The sequence below is a fragment of the Carassius carassius genome, chromosome 3 (assembly GCF_963082965.1).
Source record: "Carassius carassius chromosome 3, fCarCar2.1, whole genome shotgun sequence".
NCBI lineage: Eukaryota > Metazoa > Chordata > Actinopteri > Cypriniformes > Cyprinidae > Carassius > Carassius carassius.
This window is the reverse complement of record NC_081757.1, coordinates 17,587,318-17,605,663: the sequence shown is the minus strand read 5'-3', so window position 1 is coordinate 17,605,663 and position 18,346 is coordinate 17,587,318. Positions and strand designations below refer to the sequence as shown.

Genomic DNA, 18,346 nt, shown 5'->3' with positions numbered 1-18,346 from the left:
GAGCGTGACGCTCCCGCTAGCTGAAATTTAACGCCTCACCCGCTTATTGATCCTTCCTGCAGAGGAAAGAGATAGAGGGGCAGCAGATCTAGGCCGGACACTGTCCTTGACTCCGAGCCCTGGAGGACGCCCCACTTCCACCGCCATCCACAACAGCAGCCTCCTCCCAGGGGCTCACTGCACTTTAAAGCAGGATATTGATTTTGTAGGAGGAATGCAAGGAGGGAGAGAGTGAAAGAGAAGAGCAGGAGGAGGAAGAGAAAGTGACAGAGAAACATAAGGCTTGAACAGGTGAACAGAGGAGAGGAGGGACACAGAACTGAGGGTTAATGGGTAACTAAAGGCCATGACTGCTCCTCAGAACAATGGACCGATTGAGTCAATCCACTCTTAAAAATATATTAATCATACTCTTACAGCCGATATAAAGATCCATCTGCAGTTTTATTTATCTGCCATGCCATTCCTGTGATATTAAAACAATACATTAAAAAAAAATAAGAATAATTTATTACCATTGCCTTATAGCACAGGTTAAACTGGTCTTAAAATATACATTTAAAATAGTTTTTGATTAAAGATGTCTGCTAAAGGTGTAATTCTCACATTTTTTTAAGCAATCAATGTTTACATAATTGAAAAACACTCCTAAACCAATTGGTTATTTTAAATAAATATTTATGCATTAATGTTTAGTTTTTTTTTGTAATAGTTCAAATAGCTAAAAGGAGCAATTTCAATAACAGATAATTTTTTTTTGTATCTAGAAAGGTGAAACATCACTGGCATTGGTACACCCTTAAAAATAAAGGTGCTTAAAAGGTTCTTCACAGTGATGCCATAGAAGAACAATTTTTGGTTCCAAAATGATCCGTTCAGTCAAAGGTTCTTTAAAGAACCATCTCTTTCTTACCTTTTAAAATCTGAAGAACCTTCTTTCTCCACAAACAACCTTTTATGAAACGGAAAGGTTCTTCAGATGTTAAAGGTTCTTTATGGAACCATTTAGACAAAAACGCACTCTTCTTTCTCTTTTATATTTAAAAGTGTATATTGCAACATTCATGCCCAATGTTTCCTTGCTATATAAAAATATTAATTTCTTTCAAAAAAGAAAAAAAAAGTGATGTTTTGATTGGTAGGATACTGTATGTGCCATCATTTCACTTTGATCAGTACAAACTCTGTGAAAGACATGTAGTTTAATCTGCAGGTTAATGCTAAACCGTCCTTTCCATTAACATAATCTCAATTTTAATGTTTGCTAGCTAACAAAGTGACAAGAGTGGCATAGACTGACCCAGTGACTGTGTGTTTTTCTGCTTGTGTGAGTATAACTCCGTCAGTGCGTCTGACCTTTCACCTCTCTTGTCTCCTCTTTCTCCTGTCCTGGCAGCTTGTGACGTGATCGGTCACGGAAACATCTTTTTCTGCTTTTAGATGAGGACGAGTGTGAAATAGATGTCGACACACACACCCTGAAAAGCACTTAAGCCAAGGGCTGTGTGTTATGCGTCAGGCAGGCAGTGGAGCAACTCTCCTGTGTGCATTTCTAAATACTTTCAAATGATTGATTTGAGAACCTGGGCTTCAGTCGCAGGCTTACACCTGCTAAAGACCTTACCAGAGAGAGTGAATGAGAGTAACTGGAAAAGGCATGCGGAGAGTGTCGTGTGACATTAAAGCTTCTGATGTGTGTGTGTGTGTTAGGTGTGTGTGTGTTTTAAGCAGATGTAATATGTGTGCTGTGTTTAAAGCTAATGGATGATCCGTGTCTTGGTTGACACATTAGTAGTTTTAAAGTCTGTGTGACAGTTTCTGACCTAGCTGTACTTTTTGGGAAACAATTGCTGTAAAAGCAGCAGAAGTTGGCAAAGTAAAGTTCGATTAATTCAAAACAAACCCTTCTTTTAGAGGCATTTTCAGTCATTTTATTTTTACAGCATTTAACCAAGAACCCATTAAAAAAACAAAAAAACAAACAAAAAAAAAACACTTTGACTTCAGGACTATGCAAAGGGAAGTTCAAAAATGGTAACTACGGTAGTTTTTAGGTTTTTGGACTCATTCCTGAGGCACTCTAATGGGATTTGCCATGTTGTTCTGGAAAGTTTCCGTATCAGATCCAGAGCTTCAGCAGTCAACACGTGGTATTGATATGCAAAAATGGACTTTGTTGTGCATGTAATACGCATGTGTTATGTGCATATAATATGCCGTTTTCACGTGCATTTGATACCAGAATTGTTGGTGTGCATATGATGCACATTTTCGCATACATATAACCTACCTAAACCTACCCATCGCATAGCATTTACACGCCAAAGTCCATTTTTGCGTATAAATACCACAAGTTTTCATTTTTATTTGGCATACTATTTATACGCACTTTCATGAGATTGGGTTATTATACTGTATATATAGACTCAGGACCAAGTGAACTTAGAGTTCCTCAGACGTTTCATTGAGCCTCACTGTAGTCGGCCAGATCTGAATGGTCAGTAATGTAGTGTCTGTTTCCATAGGACCGTCCTGTTTGAGATGAGCTAACCGTGAGTTTGCCGCATGGATCATCTGTCTGTCACCTGAATCTCCTCTGCGGTGTTCACATCTTTTTAACATGATGGAAGTTCTTTCCTGTTACTTAGAGATGCTGACACTCTGACTACACGTCCACTTTAGCACAGTCGTGAGTGTGTTTGAGCTGGGTCCACGGGCATGTGTCATGGCACCTTGGTGGTGTGTTTTCACAGGCAGGTTCGATGCAGTCACACACAAGCCTTCAGCATGAGGTAAACGGCTCTGTTTGCTCAGGTGTGTCCGTTTTCTCATTCCCTTCTCTTCAATGAGGACATCCCCAGCTCTTCCTCCTGCTTCTGTCCACCCATACTGCCGTCACCCACAGAACACATTACGCAACTCTCTGACAAATGGAGATGTGGAGGAAGTGTGTTTGATGTGTGTGTGCGCCGACATGTTTGCCTTTGATGCTGTACAGGTGAGCTGTCCGACTGCTTGATTTAGCAGGAGAAAAGGAGCTCAGTCACTGGTGACACACAAGCTCCAACTGTGTACTCGCCAAACATGGGGCTCCATTACACACATGGATCCCAATGGGCTACCTCCAGACACACGTACACATAGTGAAACTCTCAGATGTGTTGGTAAACACTAACATGGTTAAAACATGGTTAAACTGCAAGAATTAGTTTTCTGCTCATCAGTCACTCAGATTTGTGCTTGCTCTGTTGATAGTCACTGGCTGCACAATTGAAATATTTTACAATGGTTGACTTTTTTTTTTCATCCCTCTCCAGCATATTCTTCCAAGTTTTTTAATTTATTTTTTTAATTAGAAGAACGTTACATTTTAGTGCTGTAAAAACTTAGTAGCTTCCCATGAAAAAAATATAGTTTCCCATGAAAAAAAAATAAAACAATCATATCGTGTGTACGTATGTGTGTGTGTGTGTTTTTATATATAATATGAGCCCAGTCTCATGAAAATGTATATAAATAGTACACCAAATAAAAAGGAAAACTTGTGAAATTGATTTGCAAAAACAGACTTTGGTGTACATATGATACACATGTGTTTGGCGTGCATATAATACGCAGTTTTTGTGTGCATATGATACGAAACGTGTTGGCGTGCATATGATATGCAGGTTTCGCGTGCATATAGTACATGTCTACCCCAAAAACCTAAACCTACCCACCGCATAGCATTTACACGGCAAAGTCCATTTTTGCGTATCAATTCTATGAGTTGTCATTTTTATTTGGCCTACTATGTATTTATACACACTTTCATAAGATCGTGTTAAAATATGCACACACCATAGATTTCATACAGCATGTTTATTCATTTTTTGCACTATTTATTTCTTTTTTATTATTTTCAACAATTCACTGTTTTAATTAATTCTTTCTTTTCCAAGGCTTTTTTTTTGTTTTGTCTCCTTCATTTTTAGAATGATTATTTTCAGTGCTGTGAAAAATTAGTGTACCCCATAAAAATTGTATGGGTTAATTTTTATTTTTGTATTTTTATTTGTAAAAACATAAATCTGTATAATTACATTTGTTGTACTAGCATGGAGATTTAAAAGTAACTGTGTTGCCTCTTGAGGTTTATTTTGGACACAATAATGCAGAAACACATATCATGTTTGTACAACTTCCAGTGCTTAGAACCTAAAGTCAAAAAATACGTATGAAAGAAACCCTTTTTTCCTTTATTTGTTTACGTGTGTATGTTGTGTGAGAGAGAAAAGGGCACTGGCTTAGGCTCATCTGTGGAGTTGAATGGGTCTGTCTCTTTTTTTCTTTGGAATTTGTGAGCAGCTTGATGTATTTGACATCTGCTTGACAGGCCACTGCTCCTCAAGACTAGCCCAGAAACTGTGCTGTCCAGACCATTTCTGTGTGTGTGTGTGTGTGTGTACATGGGATTGTGTTTGTACATCAGAGCAGCCAACCATTGCCACCGGCGAAAAAAAAATACACACAAGCACACAAATCCACTGGCTTTTTTTAAAAAACCCATCACTTCTGCGTTGAGATAAATTTTGACACCAACAATGAGTGTGTGTCAAGTTGTCAGTTTATCTCCATCTCTTTTTTCTACGCATCCACTTTGTCCCCTTCTTGCCCTTTTTCTCAGCCTTATTCTTCCCTTCTTTTCGTCTCTCTCAGGCCTTTAAGTCAAGACTGTCCATGAATAGTGTGTTATTTTGTTTTGTAGATTTCTGTTTGACAGTCTGCCTGTCCTTTTTATTGTTTTGGTTTAACGGAAAGAACCAGAAGAACCAAGTCCAGACCGGGCCTGAACAAACCCTCCAGAGCATCGTTTTCTCAAGAGTCTCCTTGTATCGTTATTGCAAAACCTTGCAGTCACTTTAACGGTTATACAGCCCTATTTCCACTCACTAACACATCCGCACACTCTCGCACTTGCACCCGTGTCCTTTCTCAAATCAGGACGTAACCTTTTTAATGCCTTTACTTTAATGTTATTAACAGGACATTTTATTTTACTCTAAAAGTCAAGACCCATTTGGGCGAAGTGTAGCCGCTCGGCACACTCACAAAAAGCCCTTCCCATGTGAAAACACTGCCATTATTAACATGGCTGAAATGTGAAACTCGGCTCCGTAAATGTCAGGGAATATAGGGCATATATATGGCCCTCTTTCTCCGTTAACGTCTCTGCTGTGCGTCTGCGTTCTTAAGGGAACAGCTTGGCCATTCTGCTGCGCTGCTTGATGGGGGTATCGGGCGCAGAGGCCGGATCGGGGTCACTGATGTAACACCCCCCACCGTCCCACCTGAGCGGGGTGAGAGAAGGCAGTCTCTCCTGCACCTGCGGTGAAGAAATAGAGGACGTGTGTGTCAGAGAGGAGGAGTGGGTGCACTTGTGAAATTTATTTGGGTATCAGAGTTTTACGCCGGTTGCTGTTGGATTTACAGGTCGGAATGGAATGCAGCCCAATGAAACGCTCTTTGATGGGCAGAGCAGGTTGAGTTTTAACAGATGAGCGACGCATAGAAGGCCGTAGGTTATGTGGCTTTGAGAAGCCTTCTAGAGCCGTAAAAACTTGAGATGCCCATGAACTAGAGCACTATGGGATGGCAGCAGAGTCTGGGAAATGTGCTCTGACTGGGAAGAGATACTTATAAAAGTGTGTGAAAATGTTCCTCTTTTGGAGCTTTTTACTTTTGTAGATAATATGTAGATAAAGGCCAGTATGACTTTCTAATATGCCTCTTTGTGGAAATGCTGATGATGTCCTGAGAAAACATTGAATATGCAGTGCTTTTAAAGACAAAAAAAAAAAAATCAAATTTACATTTATTTGTGGTTTTGTTATCTTTACAGAGGCGGAGGCTTATACAGGAACTGGGAGAGCAGAGGATTCCCTATCTTTCTCCTGCAGACCCAGGATTTCAGGAACTGGTTAGAAATTCAAATATATCTCTGCAATGCTTCATAATTTTTGATTGATCTGTATGTACTCTACTGTTAAAAAGGTTAGGGTCAGTGTATAAATATATGTATAGCAAGGTTCTAATAAATTGATTAAAAGTGACAGTAAAGACATTTATGGTGTTGCAAAAGGTTTCTATTTCAAATAAACTGTGTTCTTTTCAACTTTATATACTTCGAAGAATCCTGAAAAAAATATTTTGGTTTCCACAAAGATATTAGGCAGCACAATTGTTTTCAACATTAATAGTAATAAGAAATGTTTCTTGAGCACCAAATCAGAATATTAGATTAATTTCTAAAGGATCATGTGACAAAAGCTGTTGAACATTAACATTTTGTTGTTACAGGATTAAGTTACAATTCAAAGTAATAAAATAGAATATGTTTAGTTTAAATTGAAATATTTCTAAATATCATATTTTGCAATATTACTGTTTTAAGTCAAAACCATGCAGCATTGTTGCTGCAAAAGCTTAAGATACTTATTTCAAAAATCTTTCACTCAGCTGTGTATAATGTAACTATTTCCATGGGTTTCCACAGTCACAGAAATGGCAAAATTATAATTGGTGTTTTTCAGGCTTGGAAAAATCTGAAAGGTAATTAATTTTGGTGCCACTACAAAAACCTATGGCTGTTTTAAACAAGTTTCACACACTAAATGATTGATTAGCAAGTTCATCTGAAGTTTAACATTAGAATTATTATTGACATTATCCTGTAGTGCCAAATGAATGGAAAAAAAGTAATTGATTAAGATCTTTACAGGAGTCCTCGTACTTTCTGGCCAAGACTGCTCATATAGTGGTTTTTTTTTTTTTATTTTTTTTTTTTTTTACTAATTTCATTGTTCTGTTTCCTTGGGACAATGTGTAATCTGTGCACAATCTTTGTTTAATCTGACAGTGGGACTCCAGTTATGCAGGACTGGCTTTACGACAGTCTAGTGCCCTGCCAGATGGTCTCCATGAGAGGGTGCAGTCTGCTTTGAGAACTCTTCAGCGGCGTGGATGTCTCCTCCGAGATCTTGTTCGAGTCCGAGACCGGGACGTCTTCACAGCTGTTTCCCGTGCTCTCGTGGGTCAGCCGGGCTACACATACCGTTATCTGGACACCCGTCTGTTCACCATCCCCTGGCACTGTGAGGGAGAAGAAGGCCAGAAAGATGAGAAAGGCAAACCTTGCTGTGACTCCGACCTGAGGGACGCTTGCAAAGCATTATGGGAGCTCAATCAGTTCTTTTGCTCGGATGTAAAGCAGCAGATGAATGCAAGAGGTGTCAAGCGTTCCCGCAGTGACACTGAAAACAGTGAAGACACACCAGGGGAGGGAATGTGCGAAGAGAGTGTTAAGGACAGGTTACTTGAGGAGAAGCAGGAGAAAGAGGAGGAGGAGGAGGAAGAGGAAGAAGACAGCGGTCAGGGCTGTTCTCATTCCTCACCGCCTTCATCTGCTCCGCCACCTGATGTGGCCGGCCTGGTTCAGTTTAACATTACCCTCATTAACTACATGGACCCTACAGCCATGACCCAGCTGAAGGAAGAGCCGTATTATGGCATGGGCAAGATGGCGGTCGGTTGGCATCATGACGAGAACCTGGTTCCTCTATCACCAGTTGCTGTCTACAGCTATAGTTGCCCAGCAGAGCCAAAGAATGAAGGTGAGAGGTCAAAAGTCCTGGGTAGAGCATGTAATACTGTATCAGAGCCATGGCACCATAGGGCTCTAACACTGTCGTTCTGAGCCTCTTAGATTCGAAGACCCTACTTTGTCCAAGACTATATTTAAAACCCTACTCCTATCAAAGCGGATACAGTATGTTCCTCTAGTAATCCTGTTGTAACAAAACAAATAAACATAGACATATGATGTCAGTTTACTCTTTTATTTTAATGGGGTATTAGCATTTTTAGTTAAGATTATTAAATTGTTATATTATTATTATTATTATTTTTTTTTTACCTACATTTAAATCAAGCATAGCATTCTGGCATGTCACGTCAGCTGACTCTCAGTTGATCAATGACTATGTAAAGGAATACAGAGCTAATTACCCTCCTACTTCCCCAGCTCCTCCTTTCGTTCACAGTCAGGACTTCTGATATTCCTCATTGAGTCAGACTACTTTATCTTTAATTATATTGTCACATTAAATTGTCATTAAGTACATTAATGATATCTGCTCCATTTGGTTCTGTTCTATTAACTCTAGGGGTGTTATTGCTGCTCTCTCTGCTCTTATTCATGCCAGGGAGGGTGGATGGATGGGCAGGGAGTTTTTGTGAGCTAATTGTCAATCCTCTTTGACAATAGTGAATTAGTGATCCTGACAGAAATAATTTAAAGACTTATTGAGGCCTCTCTGGATGATTTGCTAAGGTCCCCTAGTGGACTCCAGCCCAATTTATTTGTATTTATTATTAACATTATAGAATTATATTTTAGAATCGAAACTGATAATTAACTGAAAAATGCATATTCTGGCATTTACTCACCCAAATGTCATTCCAAGCCTGTATGACTTTCTTTATTCTGTGGAAAACAAAAGAAGAACAGTTTTGTCCATGCATTGAATGTCGGTGGTGACTAAAAATACATAATTTTTTATTTATTTTTGTTCTGCATCAGTATAAAATGCATTATTCACATTTTCATTTTTGGGTTAACTCCCTTCCCACTCCTGTTTCATTCTCACTGAAGAGACAACAAATCCTTTATTTTTCCAGCTTACCACTGAGAACCTAAAACATTTATTATGACACCAGCTAGTTCAAAACCATCCTTCACTTGATAGGTTGAATGTGTTCATGCAGTCATTGTATGAACTTGTTCCATGTAGAAAGTGCCAGATCTTCCATATTTCACATGAATCTCTCTGGAGACGTTTTTCTGGACATCAGTCTCTCTTCATGTCAGGCTAACAGCTTCGCTTTGCAGCTGTGTGCGTGTGTGTGTGTCGGTTCGACAGAACAGAGCGTGGTGTGCTAACCAGAACCACCTGCTTCACAAGCTCGGTTTCGCCAATCTCTTACTGACCGATTTGACCTTTGACCTCCCCAGGGCCCGCTTCAAACAGCGCATGAATGGTCTGTGTGTGTGTTTTTGTGAGTGAATGTGTCAGTTTTTGTGGAATTATTCCACAGCTGTTCTTTTGGAGGTAAAATTGACCCCTCTGTTCCAGACTTCAGAGAGACTCCCCTGATGGAACGCTTTTGCATGCGTGCGCACCCGTGCAGAGCATTGCACAAAATGTTGCCTTCACTTTAGAGAAATCACTATGAAATGCTGCAGACCAGCTGAAACCAATTGTTGCTCAGAAGAATTTCACTTTGTACATCATTTATTTGTTGCTCTCTGTGTGTGTGTGTGTGTATGTGTGTGCATGAATGGGTTTTATTTTTTATTTTCCCTTTGGATAACATCTGTGTGTTGTATAGATTCTTGTTTCACCTGAACAAGCTTTGAAGAAGAATATCTCACCGAAGCTTTTCATGATGCCTGTATCTTTTAACACATCTGTGATGGGTTTATAGGGTATGCTGGCCGTGCTGTGGCGTGTAGTCTCCAGCAAGGGGAGTCGCTCAGTGACAAATCTGTTCAGCTCTTCATCCAACACTGACTAGATCCAGCTCATTTCCTTTTCTAACAGGCAATGGCTTGTGCCACTGTGATTTTTGAAGTGTTTTAGATGGAATCTTTTCCACCGCTGCTGTGTTAGCTGCACATGGCCCTTTGAGAGCTGTGTCAGAAAGCAAAGGCTGAAATTAAGTTACAGTTTATCCCTGCTGAGCGCTGAGAAAGCCTTGCTCAGGGCTCGGGCTTCCAAGAGCGCTTTTGTATTGATTTCACTGATAGGTGCCAGCCTGCCCTCTCTGATTTTATTTACTTTTTTTTTGTATTATCAGTTACACTTTCTTTCTGTATTTCTTTTTCTGTATTTATCATAGTTTTTTGATTAACACAGATCATTGGTTGAAGTTGCACAACATTCTATTAATACGTACTGTATTAATGTAAGTATTAGTAAGACATTTTATCCAAAGCGACTTATAGTGCACTTATTATGGTTCTTGAAACGGCAACTTCAGGAAATGGCATTAAACTGCTGCATTGTATCCAGAACCGACTGAACAACAAGTTGTTAATGCAGTGTGGTCTTGTAATTTTTTGTTGCACAATATCAATATTAATTAAAAACATGCACTTATAATAATTTATAATAATACGTTTAGGGTTAGGATTTGATTTAGAGTTAGTTACTTGTAATTGTGTACATGGCCGTAGCCAGCTATAAGGTCACCGAGATCCGGGCCTTTGTAAATTTTTCATGTTCGAAAAAAAAAAAAAAGTTCTCTGGCTAATTTGCTGCTAAACTCTTCATATGAATGTCTGCATGTATAATTCATAATGTTTTGCGTCCGTGGTATGAAAATAATCGCCGCAGGACGCTTCCGAAGTGAACGAGTCTTCAGAGTGTTGTGAGCGACAGTGTTGCCAGATCCAGCTATTATAAGTATTATTATGTATTAAATATTATACAAATATTTTTTTTACTTGTTTTTCCACTAAATTTAACACTTTAGAAAATTTATAAAGTAGGAAGTTGCGGTTTAGGGTCAGCGATAACTTAATTGTATCTAATTTCCAAAATATTTGAAATCATTTCCTTTTATTTTATTTATTTATAGGATTGTTTATTTTAATAGCAACATCTGGCAACATTGCATCGCCGGCATTAGTCTGGCAGTAATCCAAAAAGGCAGCGGCTATTTACACTAAGTGCAAATATCTATAGATTCTATTTATACTATGTTAAAATAGCAGGATTTTCTGCTATTTATACTACTTACTGAAAATAGTGGCAATTATCTGCCCCTCAGTATTGTTGTACATTATAAAACAGTATGCAATAATAACTTATTGAGTCTAATTTAATGGATGCCACCTTCCTGGGACAATAAAGCCCTCCCTACACCTACCCTTAACTTTTTGATTATTTACTTAATTTAAACTTAATTTGAACTTTTCTAATGTGATTTGAAATTTGAAAAGGGAGAAAAAATTTCGCCAAAAGGCGGATTCGAACCCGGGTCAATCACGGCAAAATATGTATGACATAGGGCTGCACGATATGTCGTTTAAGCATCGATATCGCGATGTACGAATCCACGATAGTCACATCGCAGGATGTGCGATGTAGGCTGTCGTAATTGATCCGTTATTCATTAACTGTACAGGCCAGCTGCTCCCCGGCCCTTCACGTATGTGATTCGCGGATTAATTGCATAGCTTAACCATAATAGAGTGAAAGTTTATCATTTGCATGTTTTTAAGTCCTGTCAGTTTAACAGGGCAGAGAGAGAGAGAGAGAGAGAGAGAGAGAGAGAGAGAGACAGAGAGAGAGAAAGAGCGCGAGAGAGACAGAGAAAGGGAGAGAGACAGAGAAAGGGAGAGAGAGCGAGCGAGGGAGCCCCGGCCGCGCGCTCACCGTTTTCAAACAACACGAGTGCTGTCTTGCTCTCTCTCCATCGTGCATATTAATCAATTGACACGATGGTGTCAATGATTAAATCATTTAAAATGAGAATGTAAGTGTGCTCACCCCATTTTTGTTTGTAAGAAAAAAATAGATTAGATTTCATATCGCAATATATATCGCAGAAAAATAAAATATCGCAATGTCATTTTTTCCCAATATCGTGCAGCCCTAGTATGACATGCTTTACCTTCTGTGCCACCGGAGCTGACTGTCAGGTACGGTCTTTTGTAATGTTGACTATCCAAAAATAACATGTTTGGTCGGCAATATGTATGTTTGCATTAATAATAAACAACTGATAAAATTATCCACCCCATAAATAGATTATTAACAAACTTTGATGCAATAAGTTTATGATTTTAAGGTATGATTTTAAAATGAGCATCCCTCCAAAAACATCTACATTTCTGTCTCTTTTCAAGTGTTAGAGTATATAATTAGTTGTATTTATAGGGGTTATTATAGCACAATTCTATAATAAGGGGGTTATTATAGAAACCCCTGGACCTCACTAATTTTCAAAGCCTGGCTACGGCCATGATTGTGTATGATCACTGTTATTACTATAGTAAATAAATACATGTGCTGTAAGTTGTTGCAAGGACACATTAAACTAAAGTCAACATAGAAATTAAACATTGAACATTCAGAGGTCACTGGCTATGACAAATAATTTATTATCTCATTATTTATTATATATATATATATATATATATATAAAAACTGGTACATCCCTGCTGTAAATGTTAAACTACATCTTTGCTTACAGGGATGACTGAAAAGGATGGGGAGGGACAGAGTAAAGAAAAAGAAAAAGAAGCAGAGACAGAAGGTGAAGGAACAAGTAAAGATGAACCGAAGAAAGAAGAAGGAGAAGGGTCGGGGAAGGAGGAAGTACAAAAAGAGAAAGCATGTTGGCGTGTTGGACTGAAGGTGGCCTGGGACATCCACACACCAGGTCTGGCTTTGCCTCTACAGTCCGGAGACTGCTACTATATGACAGGTACACAATCACTTTCATCTGTTCCAGAAACAGTAGACTCAAGTACATGTGTAAAGCGGATTGTACCGTCTCGGTCATCTTGAAATGCATTAGACCAGGAATTATCTTTCCCAGAGGATATACACATCTACATCCTTTTATATACATATGTGTCTGTTTCCCTAGGATTTTGCTTCCACAGGTTCCTTTATCATGTGTATCAGAGAGGTTAAGAAAACCAAATGTTATTTTATGAAGCGTTGTGACCCCAGTCTGAGAGCAGGACTGAGAGAGAGAATCAGTAAATCAGACTTTTATTACTGATGGCTACAACAGATGCCCCTGTCTTTGACCCCACATACGCACAAACCCTCTCCTCTAAATACCCCATAAACTGAGTCTGATGACCTTGATAAGGACACTATTTATTTCCCGATTTCTGTTTACAAGCATGACTAATGCCACCGCCCCCCACAATCATGCACACAATTGTATCATCTCCGCTTGGAAATCTTCATCTGTTTGGAGGAGCTTTCCTGTAATCAGGCCTCTTTGTGGCTGGCTGCTCTAAACTGAGTGTTATTTATACCTGCCTAATGGCACTCTTACTCTTGTCAAGTGACTTTAATTAAGTGAAAATCAGCAGAAACATAATGGGTCATAATGTGTTTCCTGGGTGCAGGGCAATGGTGAAAGTGTGACTGGAAAACTGGCTTATGAACTGCTAATAAGACTGTCTTCTGGCTGAATTAGTCAGATTTTATTTTATTTAATTTTTTCTTGAATTTGTAGAAAGCTACTTCTAAAGGCAAATGAAGTCAAGATGGATGTGTGTTGAGGGTTTTCAGTAAGCATCCATTCTCCGAGATGTGGAGAAAACCACACCCTAAAGATCCCCAAAGATGTGTGTGTGTGTGTGTGTGTGTGTGTATATATATATATATATATTAGGGGTGTAACGATACGCGTATTCGTATTGAACCGTTCGGTACGAGGCTTTCGGTTCGGTACGCGGTACGCATTATGGACTGAACGGTTCGTTGGACTAATTAATTATATTTGGAAAATAATTTTTTTTTGAAATATAATGATATGTGTTCAACAAGGTAGCCCAATAACCCAAACGACGTAACAGGCAACGCCCCTGACACCCCCGAAGAAGAAAAAAACACCAACTTATACGTTTATGTTAGGCTACTCAGTCAGGCGCTCGCTCACTCAGCAATACAGGCTGAAGGCGCGTTGCAAAATGGCCAATGCGTTTAACAGGGAATCCAAAGTGCACCCAAACACCAGACCTGTTGGTTATTGGAGGATCTTCTATTTCTGGTCTGTTAAACGCATAAGCCATTTTGCAACGAGCCTTCAGCGCGTACTGAGTGAGCGAGCGCCTTACTCTGTAGTGCAGTGATCCTCACTATTTTTTTCACAAGAGCCACATTGGCAGAGCAAAATCAAAAGGCGAGCCACTTTTACGACAACATACTAAGTCACCTTTGCAAATGTGCATTTCTACATATAAATTGGACATCCCACAAAAAAGAAATAACACGGCCAATACATTTTCGTTTAAGAACAGATTTACTTTAATAGTGGGATGAGCGAAAGCTGGCATGCATGTCAAACAAAATGCCCCCAAAAGAAAAAAAATCTCTATGTTTTCAGTGCTGATGCATTCATGTAACATTTAAGGGCACCTAAAAGCTGTCACAACGAACCGGCAAAATAAATGATTATGAATATGTAAAATATAGCAGAAGACATTTAATTTTTTTTTTTAATGTCTGTCGGCTAGAAAGATGCTGACTCGTGATCTTCGCAGTAGTGAACGCGCCTGAGAGAAATGCACATTTAATACGGGAGGGAGAGCAGTCTGTTTTCTTTCGTTTTGAATTGTTTTGTTTAAAAGTAGACATTTCAAGCTTTATATATAGCCTATTTGTCGGGTCTTTGAGGCAAGTAGGCTATACGCTGAGTTTCGGTTCATTCATGAGACAAACTCCAGGTTCACACCGGCTCCTTCGTATCGTGGTTATCTATTTTCTATTAACTTCTTATTAAATCCAGACAATTGGTTGATGAAACCTTGATTAAAATTAAGATACAATTAATACAAAACAAAATCAAATTTAAAGACAGGCTTTGTGCTTTCTGTTTGAGGTCTCAGTGAAAGTTTTATAGCAGTCTTAGTGCCGCTGTCAGAGCGCTCACATCCGTAACGGAGAACTGTCCCGTCCATAAGAGTTTTTTTTTAGTTTTTTTTTTTATACATTTCTAAATAAATGCGACTTATAGTCCAGTGCGAGGCTAGGCCTATATGTTTTTTCTTCTTCATGGCGCATTTTTTGACTGATGCGCCTTATAGGCTACTCCGGAGCGACTTATATTGATAGGCTACACCTGTATGAATTCTCATTTTACTTTTTGAACTCCATTATTGAGCAGAGTTTTGCTTGAAAATAGTCTACTGTTGATGACTGTGCAAGACTAATGGATTCAGGGTCAGGCTTGAATGAGCATGCTTCAGACTCGTGGTGTGAGCAGAGCGAAATTGGAGCGGGAAATCCCGCTCGCTCCCGCCTCACATGCTCTGAAGGCAAGTGGCAGTGTGATACTGTAAGCTACTATGCGAGCCGCCAGTTATAGCTTGACGAGCCGCGCAATGAGTAACTGTGCTGTAGTGGAAAACGTAGGTTTTAAGAACATGCTTAATGTAATTGAGCCCCGTTACAATATTCCTTCACGAGCTCATTTCAGACAGACCGTAATTCCTGCTTTGTTCCAAAAAACATAAGCCCTATAGAGAACCAATTGAGTAAAAACACACTCAATATAAAGAGTTATAGAGTTCCATATAAAAAGTTATATCTTTGTATTTGTTCATTTTTCTTTATAAGGAGCTTTTTTTGTTTTATACAGTATGCTGCTAAGAAAACACCATATAAGATGGGTAAAGAATAGCTCCATCATTGTTCAATGTAAAAATAAAAAAACATACTTTGTTAGTTTTAATAAATAAAACATTTTTATAAAAATCAAGGAAATTTATCTGCTAATTTTTTCTTTTTGCTGTATCTAAAACGTACCGAACCGTACCGAACCGAACCGTGACACCAGTGTATTGTATCGAACCGAACCGTGAATTTTGTGAACCGTTACACCCCTAATATATATATATATATATACATACACACACACACACACACACTACCATTCCAAAGTTTCAGATGTTTTTTTTTTATGTTTTTTTTTAAAGGAGTTAAAAATGTCTGTCACATGTTTGATAAGACTCTGTCCCTCCCCATCCTTTTCAGTCACCCTCTAAACAAAGATGTAGTTTAACATTTACAGCAGGGATGTACCAGATTTAAAAAAAAAAAATTGTTTTTTTAAATGATTTTTTTTTTCTATTTTAATATACATTAAAATGTAATTTATTCCTGTGATGCAAAGCTGAATATTTAGTAGTCATTAGTCCAGTCTTCAGTGTCACATGATCTTTTCAGTGATGGAACATTTTTTGCTGCTTAATATTTTTTTGGAACCTGTGATAAAAATTTATTTCAGGATTCTTTGATAAATTAAAAGTTAAAAAGCAGAGCATTTATTTAAAATAGAAAACTTTTCTAACGATATACACTAATGTTTAAAAGTGTGGGATCAGTCAATTTTTATTCTTTCTTTTTTTTAATAAATTAAAAAAAAATTTTAGCAAGAAAGTGATAAATTGTTAAGAAGGGATAGAAAATATTTATATTGTTAGAAAAGATATACAGGTGCATCTCAATAAATTAGAATGCCGTGGAAAAGTAAATTTATTTCAGTAATTCAACTAAAATAGTGAAACTCGTGTATTAAATAAATTCAGTGCACAGAGACTGAAGTAGTTTAAGTCTTTGGTTCTTTTAATTGTGACGATTTTGACTCACATTTAACAAAAAGACACCAATTCATTATCTCAACAAATTAGAATATGATGACATGTCAATCAGCTAATCAACTCAAAACACCTGTAAAGGTTTCCTGAGCCTTCAAAATGGTCTCTCAGTTTGGTTCACTAGGCTACACAGTAATGGGGAAGACTGCTGATCTAAAAGTTGTCCAGAGGGTAAGCCACAAACATTCATTGCCAAAGAAGCTAGCTGTTCACAGAGTGCTGTATCCAAGCATGTTAACAGAAAGTTGAGTGGAAGGAAAAAGTGTGTCAAAAAAAATTGCAAAACCAACCGAGAGAACCGCAGCCTTATGAGGATTGTCAAGCAAAATCAATTCAAGGATTTGAGTCAACTTCACAAGGAATGGACTGAGGCTGGGGTCAAGGCATACAGACGTGTCAAGTAATTTGGCTTCAGTTGTCATATTCCTTTTGTTAAGCCACTCCTGAACCACAGACAACGTCAGAGGCATCTTACTTGGGCTAAGGAGAAGAAGTACTGGACTGTTGCACAGTGATCCAAAGTCCTCTTTTCAGATGAGAGCAAGTTTTGTATTTAATTTGGAAACCATGGTCCTAGAGTCTGGAGGAAGGGTGGAGAAGCTCATAGCACAAATTGATTAAAGTCCAGTGTTAAATTCCCACAGTCTGTGATGATTAGGGGTTTCATGTTATCTGTTAGTGTTGGTCCATTGTGTTTTTTGAAAACCAAAGTCACTGAACCAGTTTACCAAGAAATTTTGGAGCACTACATGTTTCCTTCTGCTGACCAGCTTCTTGAAGATGCTGATTTCATTTTCCAGTAGGATTTGGCACCTGCCCACACTGCCAAAAGCACCTAAAAGTTGGTTAAATGACAATGGTGTTGGTGTGCTTGACTGGCCAACAAACTCACCAGACCTGAACCCCAGAGAGAATCTATTGGCTCTTGTCAAGAGAAAAATGAGAAACAAGAGACCAAAAAATGCAGATGAACTGAAGGCGACTGTCAAAGAAACCTGGGCTTCCATACCACCTCAGCAGTGCCACAAACTGATCACCTCCATGCCACGGCGAATTGAGGCAGTAATTAAAGCAAAAGGAGCCCCTACCAAGCATTGAGTACATGTACAGTAAAGGAACATAGTTTCCAGAAGGCAAAAAATTCAATGAAAACTTTTTTAAATTTTTTATTATCGGTATTATTGGTATTCTAATTTGTTGAGATAGTGAAATGGTGCGTTTTTGTTAAATGTGAGCCAAAATCATCACAATTAAAAGAACCAAAGACTTCAGTCTGTGTTCAAACTAATTCAGTCTGTGTGCTTTGAATTTATTTAATACACAAGTTTCACAATTTGAGTTGAATTACTGAAATAAATTAACTTTTCCACGACATTCTAATTTATTGAGATGCACCTGTATATAACATTTGAAGAAATGCTGTTCTTTTTTAACTTTTTTTTTTAATTCATCAACCAATCCTAAAAAAAGTAGTTTCCAAAAAAAGATTTTGCAACACAACTGTTGCCAACATTGATAATTATAATAATAAATCAGCATATTAGAATGATTTCTTCAGGATCATGTGACAGTTTATACTGGAGTAATGGCTGATGGAAATTCAGATTTGCAAAACCGAAATAAATTACAGTTTAAGGGATATTACAATAGAAACCATTATTTTAAAATGTAAAAACATTTTGCAAGATTTTTTTTTCTGTTTTTTTTTTTTATCAAATAAATGCAGCCTTGATGAGCATAAGTCTTCTTTAAATAACATTCCAAATCTTACTGATCCCAAACTTTTGAACAGTAGTGTATATGTGTGAGTTGTGTGTGTGTGTGTGTGTGTATAAGACTATATAGGAAAGGGAGAAACAAAGGAAAATGTGTTACCAAAACAGTGAAAAGGATGGA

The 18,346-nt window shown here is 38.2% G+C and overlaps 1 protein-coding gene across 2 annotated transcripts in view; it reads left to right on the top strand.

The window, feature by feature from the left end:
* Positions 1 to 18,346, top strand: part of fto (FTO alpha-ketoglutarate dependent dioxygenase) — a 165,306-nt gene that overhangs the window by 23,459 nt on the left and 123,501 nt on the right. For both annotated transcript variants that reach the window (XM_059531816.1, XM_059531808.1), the window contains exons 2-4: positions 5,882 to 5,959; positions 6,899 to 7,652; positions 12,301 to 12,534. In XM_059531816.1, coding sequence (XP_059387799.1) covers positions 5,882 to 5,959; positions 6,899 to 7,652; positions 12,301 to 12,534 — 1,066 coding nt within the window. The remainder of the gene's footprint in view (positions 1 to 5,881; positions 5,960 to 6,898; positions 7,653 to 12,300; positions 12,535 to 18,346) is intronic.